Source organism: Trichosurus vulpecula, chromosome 2 (assembly GCF_011100635.1).
Source record: "Trichosurus vulpecula isolate mTriVul1 chromosome 2, mTriVul1.pri, whole genome shotgun sequence".
Classification (NCBI taxonomy): Eukaryota; Metazoa; Chordata; class Mammalia; order Diprotodontia; family Phalangeridae; genus Trichosurus; species Trichosurus vulpecula.
In genome coordinates this window covers 8,914,869-8,932,169 of record NC_050574.1, presented here as the reverse complement: position 1 = coordinate 8,932,169, position 17,301 = coordinate 8,914,869, and the positions used below count along the sequence as shown (strand labels likewise).

General features: G+C 52.0%; 2 protein-coding genes across 2 annotated transcripts in view; both read right to left on the bottom strand.

Moving 5' to 3' along the window:
* Positions 1–17,301, bottom strand: part of LOC118837563 (zinc finger protein 420-like) — a 218,041-nt gene that overhangs the window by 124,585 nt on the left and 76,155 nt on the right. The window lies entirely within an intron of this gene.
* VRK3 (VRK serine/threonine kinase 3) overlaps positions 1–17,301 on the bottom strand; it is a 28,483-nt gene that overhangs the window by 2,696 nt on the left and 8,486 nt on the right. The window contains exons 3-12 of the mRNA XM_036744530.1: positions 16,266–16,418; positions 15,097–15,243; positions 13,746–13,798; positions 11,815–11,881; positions 11,071–11,155; positions 10,532–10,637; positions 9,009–9,101; positions 5,795–5,927; positions 3,730–3,850; positions 777–835 (exon numbers count right to left, since the gene is read on the bottom strand). Of these exons, the coding sequence (XP_036600425.1) occupies positions 777–835; positions 3,730–3,850; positions 5,795–5,927; positions 9,009–9,101; positions 10,532–10,637; positions 11,071–11,155; positions 11,815–11,881; positions 13,746–13,798; positions 15,097–15,243; positions 16,266–16,418 (1,017 nt within the window). The remainder of the gene's footprint in view (positions 1–776; positions 836–3,729; positions 3,851–5,794; positions 5,928–9,008; positions 9,102–10,531; positions 10,638–11,070; positions 11,156–11,814; positions 11,882–13,745; positions 13,799–15,096; positions 15,244–16,265; positions 16,419–17,301) is intronic.

The window sequence follows — 17,301 nt, the reverse complement described above, 5'->3', positions numbered from 1 at the left end:
TCCCAGGACTGAATCTCTAGGGGCATCTGAGTCAACCCTCCAAGTTTTACACATAAAGAATTTGAGATCCACAGAGGGGAGCAGACATTCTCAAGATCCTGCAGCCAGCTCAGAAATTGCAAGCCCAGGCCCAGAGCGGGGAGGAGATTGGCCAAGGTCATGCGATTCTGTGAGGAATGATCTAGTCCACCCACTCTGCTGCTCCTTGGCTGAGGAAGGAAGGGGCCCAAGGTCACCAAGCACAAGACCCACAGAACAGTGGAGCCGGAAAGGACACCTAGACATGACTAAAGCCGAAACCTAAGCCAAGGCCCAGACAAAGAAAGACCTGGCCAAAAGTTACATGGCTTTGGAATTGCAAGGAGCCTCTGAGTTAACCTGCTCCATCTCCTTCACTTTAAAGAGCAGGAAATGGAAGACAGAGAGGAAAGGACATCCCCAAAGCCACTCAGCAAATCAGTAGCAAAGCCCAAGGGCAGAGCGCTCACTGCTGCTACTGAGGCAGGGGGCAGGGATGTGTCACAAGAGCCAAAAAGAGCTCCAAGGAAGACTCACCTCCCAAGCAGGGAAGGGGAGTGGGAGGGACTGTGCTGTATGCAGGTGTATCCCCTACATGGGGGGAGGTCTGGCCCCGGCCCACCCTGGCCTGGCCCAGAGCTGCCTCCTACCCTGGCCTGGCCCAGAGCTGCCTCCCACCCACCCAGACCAGAGCTGCCTTCTGCCCTGGCCTGGCCTAGAGTTGCCTCCTACCCTGGCCTTCTCCCTTCAGAACCCACCTGGGGGCTGTCTTTGGCCACAGGACTGCCTCATGAGCTCAGCCACATTGTTTAGGAACCTGTCAGACCAGAAAGATGACGTTTTTCAAAAAATGGAAAATAAAAAAATAATTTGTCAGGGATGACTCTTCCCACTCTGATATTATTTTACTACTGACATTCAATGCTCTAAGTTCCCTTCCCAGCTCCGACATTCTGCCAGGGCCTCAGATAAAGCCAAAGCTCCTTCAAGCCTTAAAGCACTATAGGCTTGTCCATTATGTTGTCTACAATCTCCCTTGTTCTTCCTATGAATTTTTGTATTATTTTATCCAGTTCTATTAAGTATGCCATTCATATTTTGATTAAATATGCAATTACGTTAAAAGGGCAGTATCGCCATCTTTATATTAGCTTAACCATGTGCTCCGAAGAGCTCTTCATAAATTAGGCCTTTTTTCCTATAAAATTGTTTTCTGCTGGCTGGCATTTAGGGAGCGCTTTAAGCTTTGCAAAGTGCTTTACAAATATTATTTCTTATGGTGCTCCTCTCAACAACCCTGGGAAGGAGGTGCTATTATTTTTAGGTTGTCTCTTTATAAGGCCTGTATCTACATATATGCTAATTTCCATGTATGCTAATTTTATATGATTTTTCTCCTCTTAACAGTTTGTTTATGTTGATGGCATGCAGAAATGATTTTTCTGGGTTTATCTGAGAGCCTGTGATTATAGTGAGGTATCTAAGAGCTTGATTAACTTTTCTGTTGATTCACTTGGGTTTTCTAAATAAACCATCATATTGTCTGCAGGTAGAGATAGTCTTAGTTTTAGCTTCTCTTTATGAATGTTCACTCTAAGAGTCCAGTGGGTCTGTGATCTTGCTGATGATGATACTCCCTCTGACAGTGCAGCCTGGGACCCACCTATCCATCCATCCATGCCATGCCTCCCCCCCAATTCATGCATCCATATATCCATCCATGGATGCATCCACCCATCCATCCATGCATTCATGCATCTACCCACCCATCCATCCATCTATCCATGCCTTCTCTTCCATGTGACCCTTGGCTGTATCCTCCTGTGCTCCAGGGCCATCCACACCATGTGCTGCAAGCCTCTTTTATACTTCCTGACACTGTGCAGTTAACAAAGGAGCACATGGGCTGTTGCTAAATGACATAGCTCCTTCCTTCTCCAGGTATGTGGATCTCTGATATCCTGTAAGCTGTTTTTCCCATATAGTTACTCATAAGAAGCATACTGCAGCCTCCCTGTGCCCACCGAGTGTTTCCCTATTGCCCTTTGGGTCATCGGTAAATAATGTTCCAGAGACCATGGTGGCCTATGACTCGCCAAGCATACAGAATCATCAGAAGAATGCTGATGTTAACAAGATGGGCCTTTGTTTCAGGGAGAAACGTGGGGTCATCAAAAACACTGAGACTTCCCAAATGCTATGAGATGGCCGTCAATAATTCTAATCTTTCTAGGTATGTAAGGTCTGCTGGGCCCTGCCATTGACTTTGCTTCCATCCCCTTCAGACCCCCAGGCACTGGCATCTAGACTTCTCATAGACCCTGGGCCTTGGCATCAGCCCTGGTGCTGATTTGGGGGCACTTCTGGGGCTTTGCATCTGCCCTGCAACTTCATGAGCTCTCTTATACACCATCTGCCCCACTTCAGGGGCCTCTGAGTATGCCTTGAGAGGAGACCATCTTCCTTTCTCTATCTGTAGCCCCAGCACCTAGCGTTGGGCTGGGCATACACTGACTGGCGCTTAATATGTCCTCCTCCTCCTCTCCCATCCTCATCCTCCTCTCCCGTTCTGGGCCCAGCTCTCTGTCCATCTGTAGTGTCTGTCCAAGACATATAAACACCAAAAGGACCAGCTTTCCAGGCTGTCCACCCCACTCCATATTCCAGCATGGCCAAGAGGCATTTACCATTTCTCCAACAAGATGGATCTCACACATATTCTGAAATTGTACAAAATTTCTTAAAAGTCATAATGAAGGCACAGACTATTCAACAACCTTCTGATTACCAACCTCAGGTGAGGCCTCAAACAGGGAGATACACACACTCATCAGAGGCATTTACGTGTATAAATAAAGTGTTTTAAGTGTATAAACTAAAATGCAAAAGATTACAAGGGAAACCAATTCCACTGAAATGCAGCAATCACAATACACTAAAGAAAAACAAATTCACAGACTAGTTAAGATGCCTTGTTCTAATGTTTCTCTCTACTTCATAAAACTCTTGATCTCGAAATGCTTTTTGGAACAACTTTCCATTACTTTGCTTTTTAGTGGCTTAATATGTATATATATATATGTGTGTGTGTGTATGTGTGACTATATATATATATATCTATACACACACACACATACACACACACACATATGGATATTGAATTTTACTTTTTTTGTTCATTTTTTGGAGGGGAAAAGGGAAGGCAATTGGGGTTAAGTGACTTGCTCAAGGTCACACAGCTAGTAAGTGTGTCAAGTGTCTGAGACTGGATTTGAACTCAGGTCTTCCTGACTCCAGGGCCGGTGCCCTACTCACTGCACCACCTAGCTGCCCCAATATTGAATTTTACTAAGAGGCATTATCTGCATCTACTGATAAAATCCCATTTGAAAACTGCTGTTCTAATTTCTCACTGCACCCTCCAGTTCTGACCTTTATGCCTCCAGGCTGCCTCCAGCACTGACGTTCTGGGTTCTGAGTCCTACTCTGACGCTCCATGTTCTGGGGTAAGTCCTTCTTAGGCTAAACAATTTTACGGTCTTCTCTGAAGCCCTTTGCCTCTCTGAGGTGTCATCACATATGTGGCTTCCCATCAAGTCAGACTCACCTTGTTTCTAGTCCCCTCCATTCCACAGGGTCCTGAGCACCTTCTCCATCAACAGAGGGACTTGTGTCCCACAGGGCACGTTGGTAATTCTTTCTGTAGCTTACCTCTCCTTCTGCCTCATGACTGCCTGGGCATCAGGAAGCTGATTGGTCCAGGGCAGGGCCCCGTAGAGCCACTTCAGGAGACAATACCCAAGGGCCTGCATGTCACTGCGGCGGGAGGGGTCTGGGGAGAGGCCAACAGGACAAGATCATTACCTCTATTCCACAAATGAGGACCCTGAGAAGCAGGGGCTTAGGCTGAGCTGGCCCAAAGCCAGAGCTGGGGCCTGAATGCACTTTTTGGCCAGCACATTCTGTAAGCACTCTCTCCATTCCATTCTGTGGTCTGAAAGGCAGAGTGGGGCATCATCTCCTGATCTAGGACCACAGGCTGTGCAGAAGGCACAGAAGAGCAGAATGGACAGCAGAGGAAAGGCCCAAGTTTCAAAAACAGGAAGAAGATGGAGTCCTCCAAATGAGAAGCTAAGGAGCTTAACTTTGCTTGCCGGGAAGTTTCCAGACTGTCTTGTTAAATGGCTGGGTAGGAAGGAGGGAAGAGGAGGTCACTGAGAGACACCAAGGCTGGGCCTAGAAGCCTGGCAGACTAACCTCATTTCCTTTTAGACAGGGTACTAAGACTCACAGATCGTGCGGCTTCTGCATATGTAGTTTACGTAGATTTTAGCAAAGCATTGGACAAATACCTTCATTTCATTCTTGTGGAAAAGATGAAGAGAGACAAGTGGGTGGTTTGGCCAGGGGCTGAATGGCTGGATCAATAATGATCAGATGTCAACGTGCAAGGCCCACGGTGGAATGCACAAGGGAGCTGAGCCTTGCCCAGCGCTACTTAATATTTTTTAAATAATTTGGACAAAGGCATAGACAGCATGTTTATCAAATCTGCAGAAGACACAACGCTGGGAGGGAAAGCAAACAAGCCAAATGGGAGAACTGGGATCCAAAAAGATCTTGACAGGTTAGAATCTGGGGTAGAATCTAATAAAAAGAAATTTAACAGGGATAAATGTAAAGCTTAACACTGGGGTCCAAGAAGTCATTTTCACAAGTACAAGATGGGAACAAACATAGCTGGCAAAAAAAAAAGTTAGTTTAGTTAATCTGAAAAAGATACGGAGAATTTCTTTGATGGTGTATGGTGGCCAAAAATTCTAATGCGGTGAAAGAAAGGTTTTGAGATCACACCATATAAAGAAAAGCTGAAAGGAACGAGGACGGGTGTTGGCTGAAGAAAAGACTCAGGAGTCCGTGTGGGATAGTAGACAGAGAACCAGCCTTGGAGTTAGGATGACCGGAGTCCGGCCTCTGGCCCACGCCAGTGTGATAACAAGCAAATATCACAACCTTTCAATGGTTCCTGGCAACCCACTAAGCTACAAGTTATAAGAAAGATGCTGAGCAACGTCAGGGATGAGAGTTCCCCAAAGCGATGAAATTATAGGTCCAGAGGGAAAGAGAGGACAATAGAGGAGAGGAGATGGGAGGGGAAGAGAAGGGAGAAGAGAAGGGAGAAGAGAGGAGGAGAGGGGAGGAGAAAGGAGGAGAAGGGAAGAGAAGGGAGAGGAGAAAAAGACTTATTGGGAATATGCTAGCTTTCTTCAAGTACATGAAGGACAGAGGGATTAGATTGGTTTCTTAGAACATGGAACCATGGTGGAACAGTGGGTACAAGCTGCAGTAAAAACCTCCTAGGAGGCAGAGTTATCTCCAAGCACAAAGGGCTGTGTCAGGAGCAAGAGACTTCCTCTTACTTGGTGGCTGCTATAAAAGTACTTCTTATTCAAGCATGGGTTAGACTAGGTGGCCTCTGAGGTCTTCTCCATCGCTAAGGTTCTGTGATCTTGTCCAAGCCACATAACAGAAGCCCAGAGAAGAAGTGACTTGTTCAGGGTTACACATTCTTCTCACTTGCCCACATTCACGCCTATCCTCAGACTGTGCCCCTCTCCTGGAATTCTAAGCTCTGGGGACTCTGGTAATATTAGACTGTATTATTAGGGACCCATCCCAGCAACTCTCTGTGGCTCAAGTCTGCCCAAGATGGCGGGAGGTGGAAAGAAGTCCCTGGCAGAAATCTGTGGGCTCCTCTCCTCGCCAGGCTTCTTACCTATCCCCTTGTGCAGATCCAGGCTGATGAATTCAAGCGTTCCTTGGTGAGGGGATCTTTTCTGCTCCACCAGTGCCACGTGTTTCCCCCCTGGGCAATATCTGAACACAAAGCTGTAGCCAGCCAGGGTGACCTAGAAGAGACGGTATGGGAGGCCGTGGGCACTCAGAGCCAATCCAGGATTAAACACCACAGAATCTTAACAGATGAAAGAGACTCCACCCTCCTACCCAGTCCAAGGAGTCATTCTACACAGCATCCCAGAGCAAAGAAGGCCCTCAAGGGTCTTCTCCAGCTTCCTCACCGTGGGCAACAGCCCCTTGGAATAAGAAAGAATATTAGAACCAGCAGGATGTGGGGTTCTCGAGAGTAGGAGCTGGTTCATTTTTGTCTGGGTATCCACAGCACCCGGCCAGCGCCTGGCACATTTCTTGTTTGTCTGGCCTCGTGATTTCATAGTGCAGGGCACTTACACACAGTCACTCTGAACCTGTTCAGCCTTCCAGACAGCTGACAGGAGCTAGGGCCAACCACTGTGGTACCACCTGGGGCAAGTCCACAGCTGTATGGTCTGGATACAAACCAGGGTCTAAAAGCCCAAGAGGGCAATGATCAGCCCAAAACCTTATCAGACTACACAGAACCCTGAACATTTGTAGTTCTCTGCCTGGAACTGTCCCTGTGACCTTTGAAGAACACAGCACCAAGTGCCCAAAGAACATATGGAAGGAGCCCAGATAAGATGGGCCAGAGCCATATAAAGCCATGAGAGTTCCACCAGAAGCACAAAGCCTAAGGCCCTTACACAAAGTACCCATCTGGGAAATAAGGCTGGAAGGAGAAATAACCAAAAGAGATGAAGATGTATTACGCTGCCAGGGATGGCCAAGACACAAACCCGTAAGGGGAGAATAACTCCAAACCACCAAAAACAAAGCTTGACCACAAGATCAACTCAAAGTCCAGGAAGAAATGAGGCAAGAGTTAAGAAAGGTTATAAAAGAAATAAGAGCACAAGAGGAAGATACTAGAAAAGAAGTGAGAGTTTTAGAAAGAGAATTAAGAATTTAGCATAAACCTTACCCATTTAACAGACACCTTGAAAATTAGAATGAATCAAAAAGAAGTTAATGATTCCATGAGACAACAAGAAATGTTAAAACAAAGTGAAAAGGGTGAAAATAACAGAAGGAGATGGGTGGCATTTCATATAAAAAGAACTGACCTGGAAAACAGATCAAGGGGAGAGAATCTAAGAATTACCGGACTGCCTGAAAGTCATGTCTGAAACACTGCCTGGCTATCAGATTCAAGAAATCATCGAGCAATAAACATGTATTAAGTGTCTACTGTGTGTCAGGGACTGTGCTAGGCCCTGGGGATACAAAAAGAGGCAAAAGACAGTCCCTGCCTTCTAGGAGCTTACAGCCTAACATGGACGACAACATGTGAACAAATATACAAAGCAAGGTATACACAGGATAATTAAGAAATAATTTAAAGAGGGAAAGAAGAGGAATTCAGATGGGTTGGGGAAGGCTTCCTGCCGAGGGTGAGATTTTGGCTGGGACTTAAAGGAAGCTGGGGAGGACAGCGTTCCAGGCACGGGGACGGCCAGAGCAGAGACGGAGCCCTTCCTTAGAATAGCACTCTGTTCAGATAAGTGCGCATCGTCTTCCCCCTTGAGAGCAGGCATTGTGTTGTCATTTCTATTTGTGTCCTCAGCACTTCACAAAGTATGGTGCCCATTTGTTGTCTTTGTTCGGTCATTTGTTCAGTGGAGTCTGACTCTTGGTGACCCCATTTGGGGTTTTCTTAGCAGAGATCCTGGAGCGGTTTGCCATTTCCTTCTCCAGCTCATTTTACAGATGAGGAAACTGAGGCAAACAGAATGAAGTGACTTGTCCAGGGTCACATAGCTAGTCAGTGTCTAAGGCCAGATTTGAGCTCACAAAGATGAGTCTTCCTGATTCCAAGCCGCTCCTAGGAAACACTTAATACTTTTTCATTCATTCATTGGCAAGGCATGGCACACAGCAGGCGTTCAATAATTGCTTGTTGACTGTCTAGATGCTTGAATCCAAACTGGAAAAACTCTAGACTGGCTGGAACACTGAGCCACATCTAGTAAGATGAGACCTTGTTTTTGAAAACCCAGTGTCTCCGGTACGAGATGGGGGCAGGTGTGGCCAGAACACGGTCTGTCTGGAAAAGTTCTGGGTTGGTCAGTGTCCATTCACTGCCAGAGCCTCACCAGGGCCAGGTGCCCAACTGGCACTTCATAAATGCTGGGTGACTGATATGGCGACCCAAAGAGTGAATAGGACCCCCGGGGAGGTGACGAGAATCCACCTGCCCGCAATCAGGAAGCTGATGGTCCCCCCACCAGGCTACATCTGAACAGTGCTCCAGGAGGGCACTAGAGGGCCACACGTCAGACGACACAAGGCTATCAAGTCCAGCCCATTGGTTTTCTGGAGGAGGAGGCTGACGGGCAGGCAGGGGAGTGACTTGTCCAAGATCACCCAGCTACTAAGGGTCAGAAGGAAGATCTGAAAGCACGTGCTGGGGCTCCATGGCCTGGACTCTTCTCACTGTCCCCATAGAGAGCCAAGTACTCAGGAGTGGGAAGGAATGGAGACAGGCTGCGTGGGGAACGGCTGAAGCACCTGCGGAGGCCAGCCCGGGTGGGGACAAGAGAATGGTCTTCCAAGATTCCCAGGGCTCTCGGCATAGGAAGGTTTGCTCTTATAACACTTGCACCCAGAGGACACCACAGTGCACAGAGCACCGGGGCCTGGGGTCAGGAAGACCTGAGTTCATATCCAGCCTGAGACACTTATGAGCTGGGTGACCCTGGGCAAGTCACTTAACCGTGGTTGCCTCAGTTTTCTCACCTGTAAAATGAGCTGGAGAAGGAAATAGAAAAGCACTTCAGTATCTTTGCCAAGAAAACCCCAAATGGGGACATGGAGTCAGACAGCCTTAGAGGACCGAACAACCACCACCACCCAGAGGACAGGACCAGGAGCAATGAGGGGAAGCAGAAGAAGGGTAGTTTTGAGCTCAGTTTAAGGAAAATCTGGCTCCTATCAGGCCCATGCCACAGGAGGAGGGTGACCTCCCTCAGACCATGGCAGGGCGACCGCCCTTCGGGCCTGGGATTCCAGTTCTGGATCCCATCTGCAACCTTCTGGGATGGCCTGGACGCTACCTTGCCAGCTGTGTCCGGATTCACAAAGATGTTCTCTGCGGAAATGTTCCCATGAACGTACTCACTCTCATGGATGAACTCCAGCACATCCACCTGAGGGGAGACAAGAAGGGCCTGGATCAGCCCAAGCAGCGGCCTGGCTGCCCTCTCCCTCCATTCGGTTCTGAGCTAATGGGAGCAGCGGCTCCACCATTTCTCCTTCCAGCCGCTGGAGCGGGGCTGCCCAGGACCCCTGAGCCATCCAGGACTCTGCTGGCCCACGGAGCCAACTCGGCCTGAAAGGTCTGCCAGTACCGCCAGCCCTGCGGGTCCCAGATGGAGCCTTCCCAGCTTCGCTTCCTCTTCTCACTGTTTCATCCCCTGCCCTAACATATCTCCACTCTATCCCAAAGCCGTCACCTCCTGGGAGGGCTTGCCACTCCCTACTTCCCCTGTCCATACCACTCCTCAGCCAGAATAACTTCTTACACATTGGTCTGGTCACATCATTCCCCTGCTCAAAACCTTCTGGTACCTTCCTATCACCTGTGGAGAGGCCTCTGAACTTCTCCAGCTGTGAGGCATTCAAGGTCCTTCTCAGTCTGGGGGCCCCCACCTTTCTAGCCTTCTTGCTCATTCCTCTTCTCCAGCCATACCAGATGGACACCCTGTGGAGCCCTAGACCCCCCCATACTCTCCAGTCTCCATGCCTTTGCCTGCTGTCCTCTATGTCTGCAGACAGAGCTGTTCCCTTGGCCCCATCTCCCTGCTGAATTACCACTCATGCCAAGGAATTTGCAGATGGCTATGCACCTCCTTCCCACCCCATGCCTTTCTGTGATTTTGTATGTAATCATCTCTGTACTATCCTAGAGCAGCGTGGGCTTGGGAAGTAATGAGTTCCATGTCACTGAAGGTCTTCAGGTGGGGCTGGATGGTCACCTCACCTACGAGAGAGTCTGCTCTGGAAGGCTCGATGGGATGGTCTCTAAGATCCCATACTGTAGGGGAGACTTCTGCCCTGGATAGGAAGTTGGCCTCCATGACCTCTGGAACTTCTTCTGACCCTGAGATTCTGGCATTCTTTGTGCCAAGCTGGGGGCTGGTGAGCTCTGGGACCCCTCCAAGCTCAGCCATTCTGTGCTACAGAAAGGCCACCCACATTAGAAGGTCAGAGGAGGGGTCCTCGGAGATCATGGAACACGGGAGGGGCCTTAGAGCTCACCTGGTCCAACCCACTGGGCCTCCTCACTCTGATCTGAGGAGTCTATGAGGCAGACAGGGTCCTGGGCCAGCTGGGAGACTGGCCGAGATGACCTCTCCTATGATCATGTCCAACTCTGCACTCAGCTGTATGGGCTGGGAAGGTTGGTTAGCTGGCCAACTACAGGAGTCTACACTGTCAGAGAATCCATGCCCCCCATCCTCAGTTTCCCCACCTGTAAGATGAGGGTGTTGGACTCGGCCTCTGAGGCCCCTGCCAGCTCTGGAGCTCAAGTCCGGCCCACTCCTTCCCCAATGGGAAGTTCTTATGTACGACATACCAGTCTGAACAAGAGATGGAACACAGTCTTCTCTGTCAGAATGTTCTTGGGGCGGTCATCCAGAACTGACTGAAGGCTTCTTCCCAGGTCAGGGAACACCAGGAACCTGAGGGTGACAGGAGCTCAAATACCCCAGGCTGGGACCTCAAAGCAGGGAAAAGTGTGGGCCGACAACGCCCTCGGGAACAGCACGGGAAGGAGGATGGCACCTGGCCAAAGCCACACCACCCTGGGCCAACGGGGAGAGGAGCGGTGCTCTCAGACGGCCTCTGGCTGGCCCACAACTGCCACCAAGGGTAAGGGACAAAGTAACTCATCCTGGACAGTCCCTTCAGCTTCCCTAGTGGAAACCGAGGGGGTGGAATTCAGCGATCTCTCTTAGGTTCATCCCATCTAAATACTCCTTGAACATAAGGGCAGCTGGGATGAAGAGCAGAACCAAGGCTGCCCTGACTGGTTCTCATTGCTCTGAGCCAATCAGTGGAGCCCTGGGAAATAAGGAGGCAGAACTAGAGAAAAGGGCTGGGATGCCCACTCACCTGTGGGTATCCTGGTACAGGCCAAAGCTGACACAAGCTGGGATGGCCAAGAAGGGAATCGAGTGTGACTTCTTCCATCTGTCCACTGCGGGAGAACAGAAAGAGGCCCTGACTTGGGCTGACACTGCTGCCCTGGCCCAGGCTCGGGCCTCCCTCGTCCCCTTCCCTCTGGCAGGACCTCAGCTAGGTGGGAGGAGCCTGCGGGCCTGTCCTCTCTTTGCTGAACCTGGACATGGCTCCCTCGTAGGCCCCAGGGCAGGAGGGTAAGGCAGAGTCACAAGGCCTGAGCCAGAATCTTACTTCTTTGACCTTGAACAAGACATGCCAGCTCCATGTGCCTCAGTTTTCTGGAATAACAGAACTTCTACTGCCTGCCTGCCTCCCAAGCTAGGTGTGGGGATCACAGGGAATACTGGACAGGTCAGCATTCCCAAGCCTGGAAAGCCTCCTGCCTCGGTGCTCACGCCTGGCCCTACCTACATCTCTCAAGCAATGAGCCCACCCTCAGGCAGGTCCCATAGCCTGCACTGTCCTAGGCTGCAAAAGTCTGTCCCTCAGAGCTGAGCCCAGTTAAGGAGAGCTCACAACTTAGTGTGAACGGGAGTCATCAGATTGCTTTTTAAAGGCTTAGCTGAGATCAGGGGGTTTCCTGAGAGAAGCTAGCCATGAGATCTAAAGGGACCACCCAGGAGGGCCAATGGGGAGACAGGGTTGAATCCTCTCCTTTTCTCTCTACAGAGGCACCTTCTTTCTCTTTCGCTGCTCTCTGGAAGAAGATCTGTTCGTGGAAGAGGCGTCCACTTTTCAAGTCCTGTAGAGAGAAAAAGAGAGAGAGAGACTGAGATAGAGGAAGAGAGAGAGGAGGGAAGGGGGGAACGTGAGAGGGGTGGGGAGAGAATGAGATAGAGAGAGAGAAACAGAGAGACAAAGAAAGAAAGAGAGAGAGAGGAAGGATGTAGCTGACTTGGATAGGGCAGGTGGACACGTGGGAGGTAGGATATCTGTCTGGAATGCCCGGAGGACCCCTGAGGCTTGTAGTGAGGGGACGTGCCATTGGCCCTTCCACCCACAAGAAATGCTCCCACCCTAACAAATCTGTGTGCCCACTTTAGGGGAGGTGCTGAGAAGCTAATAAAATGTGCCCAGGGCAGGGCTGTCTGGCTGAGGAGGAGATGCCAGGGCACTCTGAGGGTCTGTGGGAGAGCTGGGGATGTTCAGGTTTGGGGACAATGATAGCTGTCTTTAAGTATCTGAAGGGTCTGTCCCAGGCAGCAGGAATTAGTCATTCTACTTGGCCCTAGTCTGATGACAATTGCTGCCCAGATATGGCTGGGCAGCTCTGTAAGGTAGTGAGTTACTCATAACCACAAGTATTCAAGCAGGGGCTTGACAACTTCCCATCCAGATGTTATGAAGGAGCTTCATCCCTGGGGCTGGGGTTCTAGGAGGTGACCTCTAGGGTCCCTTCCAGCTCTCAAAACTCCATAATGAAGTCAACTGTGTGAGCGGCCAATGCTCCCCAGAGGGGGCTGGGTTTCAAAGACAAAAGGGAAGTGAACCATCCCTGCCCACTAGGAGCTTCCACTTTGCTGGACCATGAAGACTAAGCACCGGCAGAGGCTACCTCCTAGCAGGCCTTCCACAAGCTCCAAAGTCTGAGGGGTGGCTGTCCTCCAATCTGGGACCAAGCCTCTGAAATGATGAGAGTTCTCCAACCACAGAAATCCCCTAGCCTTCCCCATGATGATCTCCTTCCATGTCTGTCTGGTGAAGACATTGCACGTAACATAGAAACTGGGGCCCTGGGTAAATGCCTCAGTTTCTTTGTAAGATGAGGGGGTTGGACAAGGTGATGTCCAAGGTCTCTTCCAACACCTGGCGTTCTGAGGGCCTACCAGCTTGCTTTTTCTGCTCTTTCCCACAATCCCACCCTGGGAGTAATCTGGAAGCAGCCCTGATCTTGCTGGGGAAGTCCTCAGTGCTGTTCCCCTTCCTGCCTATTGTGTGGCCTAGCTGTGGGATACAAGAAGGGGGAGAACATGGGAAGGGCTAGTCATGGCCGCCGCACAGACCCCAGCTCCATCATTCAGGGGCTACAAGGATCTGCTCCTGGGCAGACCCCAGCTGGCTCAGTTCATTTTGGGGGCAGCCAGGGATCACATCCAGAGGAGGCCAGCCAGGATGCTCCAGGCCTGGGGACTCTGCCGTGGAAGGACCTCGGGATGCCTAGTCTGGAGAAGAGAAGGCTTGGGGTGGAGGGCCTGCTGGCTCTCTCCCAGATCCCAAAGGTCAGCACCAAACCAGAGGAATTAGCGGTGCCAGAGCACGAAGAAAGTGCAGAGGCCTGCTTGGGCTCAGTCTAAGAAGATATTTCTGAACTGTTCTAGCTGCTTCCCCCTTCACTAGAGGCCTCCAAGCGAGGCCTAAGGGGGGGCATCCTCGGTGGTCATGGCTGTAAGCTTCCTGCCCAGGCTGGGTTGCTGGGTGTGGGGTGCCTCAGATCTGGCCAGCTCTCTGCCTTCTAGAGCAGCTCATCAGCCCCCAGGACCCCCAGTGGGTGCTTCTCCCCAAGCCAGAGGTCACCCTCTGCCTCAGAGTCTGGCTGCCTGCCTGGTCACCTGAGGGTCGGCTGCTGAGGCAGCTCAAGCCCTGCTGGGGCCCACGTCACAACTCACTAGTTTGAGGGAAAATCTTTGCTTCGGAAAGGTGGTTTCAGAGGCTGACACGGCTGTGGAAGAAGGGAAGATGGCGGATTAGCACCTGAATGGGGGGGGGGGGTGGGCAGACCTCGCTAAGGCCCAGCTGGGGCCAGAACCTCCCCAGGCTCAGGCAAGTACCAGGCTTCTCCCCCCTGGCCTGGACAACGAGGAGGCTGGGAAGCTCTTCAGCTCAGACTTCTCTGTTCTAAGACTCCTCCCAGCCCTGCCATTCCCTGTTCTAAGCTTCCTCCCAGCCCTGCCATTCCCTGTTCTAAGACCCCTCCCAGCTCTGACATTCCCTGTTCTAAGCTTCCTCCCAGCCCTGATATTCCCTGTTCTATGGCCCCTCCCAGCTCTGACACTCCCTGTTCTAAGGCTCCTTCCAGCTCTGACATTCCCTGTTCTAAGGCCCCTCCCAGCCCTGACACTCCCTCTTCTAAGGCCCCTCCCAGCCCTGACACTCCCTCTTCTAAGGCCCCTCCCAGCTCTGACATTCCCTGTTCTATGGCCCCTCCCAGCTCTGACACTCCCTGTTCTAAGGCTCCTTCCAGCTCTGACATTCCCTGTTCTAAGGCCCCTCCCAGCTCTGACACTCTCTGTTGTAAGCTTCCTCCCAGCCCTGACATTCCCTGTTGTAAGCTCCCTCCCAGCTCTGACACTGCCTGTTCTATGGCCCCTCCCAGCTCTGACACTCTGTTCTAAGGCTTCTCCCAGCTCTGACATTCCCTGTTCTAAGGCCCCTCCAAGCTCTGACATTCCCTGTTCTAAGGCCCCTCCCAGCTCTGACATTCCCTGTTCTAAGGCCCCTCCCAGCTCTGACACTCCCTGTTCTAAGGCTCCTTCCAGCTCTGACATTCCCTGTTCTAAGGCCCCTCCCAGCTCTGACATTCCCTATTCTAAGCTTCCTCCCAGCTCTGACATTCCCTGTTCTATGGCCCCTCCCAGCTCTGACCACCCCTCCCCCACCCCACCAGTTCTAAGGCTCTGACATTTTCTAAGTCTACCACCCCAGAGGGCTCCTCTTTTTACAGAGGACAGGAGGCAGTGACTGACCCCAGGACAAATGAAGATGCTGGCTGGGTGCTGTGGTCTGTTCACATCATCTAGGGGGAGGCCATCTGGCAGTCCAACTCTGTGACTGTAAGAACATCACCTCCCCACCTGCTCTCTTTAAGCCCCTCTTGGTTTCAGCCAGCCAGGCCCTGGCTCAGTCCTCTTGCTGCATCTCAGACTGAAGGGGTGGTCTCTGGGGCTTGGCTTGCCCTCCTTTTCCTCATCTTCCCCCCACCCCGTGCCCCACACCGCTCGACACCACTCGGGGCTGCACCTTCAAAAAGCATCCCACTCTCGCTGCTGGGCATCAGCGCCCCCAGCCTCCAGCACTGGCCATCTTTGTCCGTCAGGACCTTGGACTTCCCCAAAGACTCTGGAGACGATGCTTTGACAGGCTTTTGTCTCTGGCGGGGGTCCTGGCCTTTGGGGAGACATGAGCAGAATCTCAGAGACCCCAGCAGGAAGCAGGAATCCCCTCGGCAACGGCGCTTAAAGCCCTGCTGGGACAGGGACTTCACTACAGCTCACGGCAGGCTGTTCTCAGGGCACGCAACTCAGCTGTGAGGGGTCTCATGGTTGTGGATGGGATGGGACAAGGCCACAGGCCCCATAAGCCTGGAACTGCCAGGGAGAAAAGTTTTCCTCCTGATGCCAGCTGGCACTGTCTCTTTTCACTCTGTGCCCTGGAATGCTGGCCCGGCCCTGAGAAGGTAAGGGACCTGCCACAGTCACAGAGTCAGGACGAGGCAGAAGGCGAGGTGCCGGATCTGAGGCCAGCATGTCTCCTCTCCCAGCCGGGGCACACCTCTTCCTCTCTACCATCCCTGGAGCTTCCAGCCACTCTACACCCTCAGCTGCTACCCAGCTCAGATCCTTTCTAAGGGCTCACCTTCCAAAGGCCTGGCCAACTCAGAGTCTCCATTCCGACCCCTAAGCTGCTCTGACTGGCCCTGCTGGGTTGTCTTTCGTGCCTACAAGTGTGTCCCTACCCTCCTTCCTGGGTTATCTCACTGTCACATCGCAATGACTTGCTCCCCACCCCCAGCCCCCTCTATGCGTGAGGATGGTCAAGTATCCCAAACGAGCCTGTGACCAGCCCAGAAAATGCCCCTGAAAGGTCAATGACTTAGCCAAGGTCATGCACAGGGAGCGGATGAGCACAAAGGTCCTTGGCCCCTAGTTCCAGTCTCCCTTTCATTGGGCCCCCCTAGACCAGTGCCCTCTGTGGTTTGGGCTGGTTCTGTGATTCCCTGATTCTGGGACCCTCCTCTACCTATCCATTTGGCACCAGACAAGGAAGAAGGGACCCATGGATATTGGAAGATCAGCCCAGCGAGGGAGCTAGAGCTTGCTGGGGAGTGAGGACAGAGCCCTCTGCCTCCCAAGCCCCTGGAAGGCAGCCTCTCCCTCTTCTGTGTCAGACCAGGCAGTGGCCCCTCTCACCTCTGGCCTTCCCCAGGAAGCTAGGTGATGCTTCCTCCTTGGCGATCTTCTGGGATATGCTGGTGGATGGGGGAGATGAGGGGATGGGCAGGGGCCACTTTCTTTTCTTCCTCGGGACCCCTTGGCCTTGGTGGGCTTCTCTCTTCTGGGGGACTAGAACAGCGGACAGAGGGTGAGTTCAAGCGCAGCCCCTAGCCCCAGCAGAGAGTGGGCAACCCCAGAGGGCACCCCCAGATCCGCCCTCCCACACTGTCCATTTGAAGGCCCCTCTCTCCCTGACTTTCCACGGTCCCTCCCAGCTCTCAGGTTCTCTAACTCCCCGCTCCCAGACAGAAAACAGCAGGGACATCAGTGGCCATGTAGCCCGCCCCGGGGCGCAGAGAGGCCAGAGGGCTCCGCCACAGCCACCCAACAGACAATCCACAAATGCAGGTGCTCTGGCTCGAACCAAGCTTTGTTCACAGATACCCAAGCCACAAACTTTGAGGGAAGGAGCTTGTTTCTCCTACTTTTATGCTGAGAGGAGAGCCAGGCAGTCAGTCACTAAGTATCGCTGAGCACCCGTGAGGTGCCAGGCAGTGAGCTAAGTGCTGAGGAAGCAGACAAAGGGTGGCCCCCTCAGGGAGCCCAGCCTAACAGGGCGGAACCAGAAGAAAGGTGCTATGTGCAAGGAAGGGCCATTGGGATAGAGAGAGCATTCCAGGCATAGGGAATCCGCAGTAAGAATCCCAAGGCTGAGGGACGGGAGAGGGCTGCTGTCACTGGACCAGAGGAAGACCAGAAGGGCCATCAGGGGCTGGCTCACAAAGGGCTCTGAATGCCAAGCAGAGAATTTTGTGTTGGATCCCGGAGGCGACAGGGATGACTGAGTGTGTGTGTGGGCAGCCCGTAAAAGGAAACAACCCACAGGTCAGTGGAGCAGGGGCGACTGTGAATGGGATGGTGGAAGGGCTTCCTGTAGAACACGGGCCTCGAGGAAAGCCAGGGAAGGCAGGAGGTGAGGAGGAGGAGGGAGGAGAAGCCTCCAGACATGGGG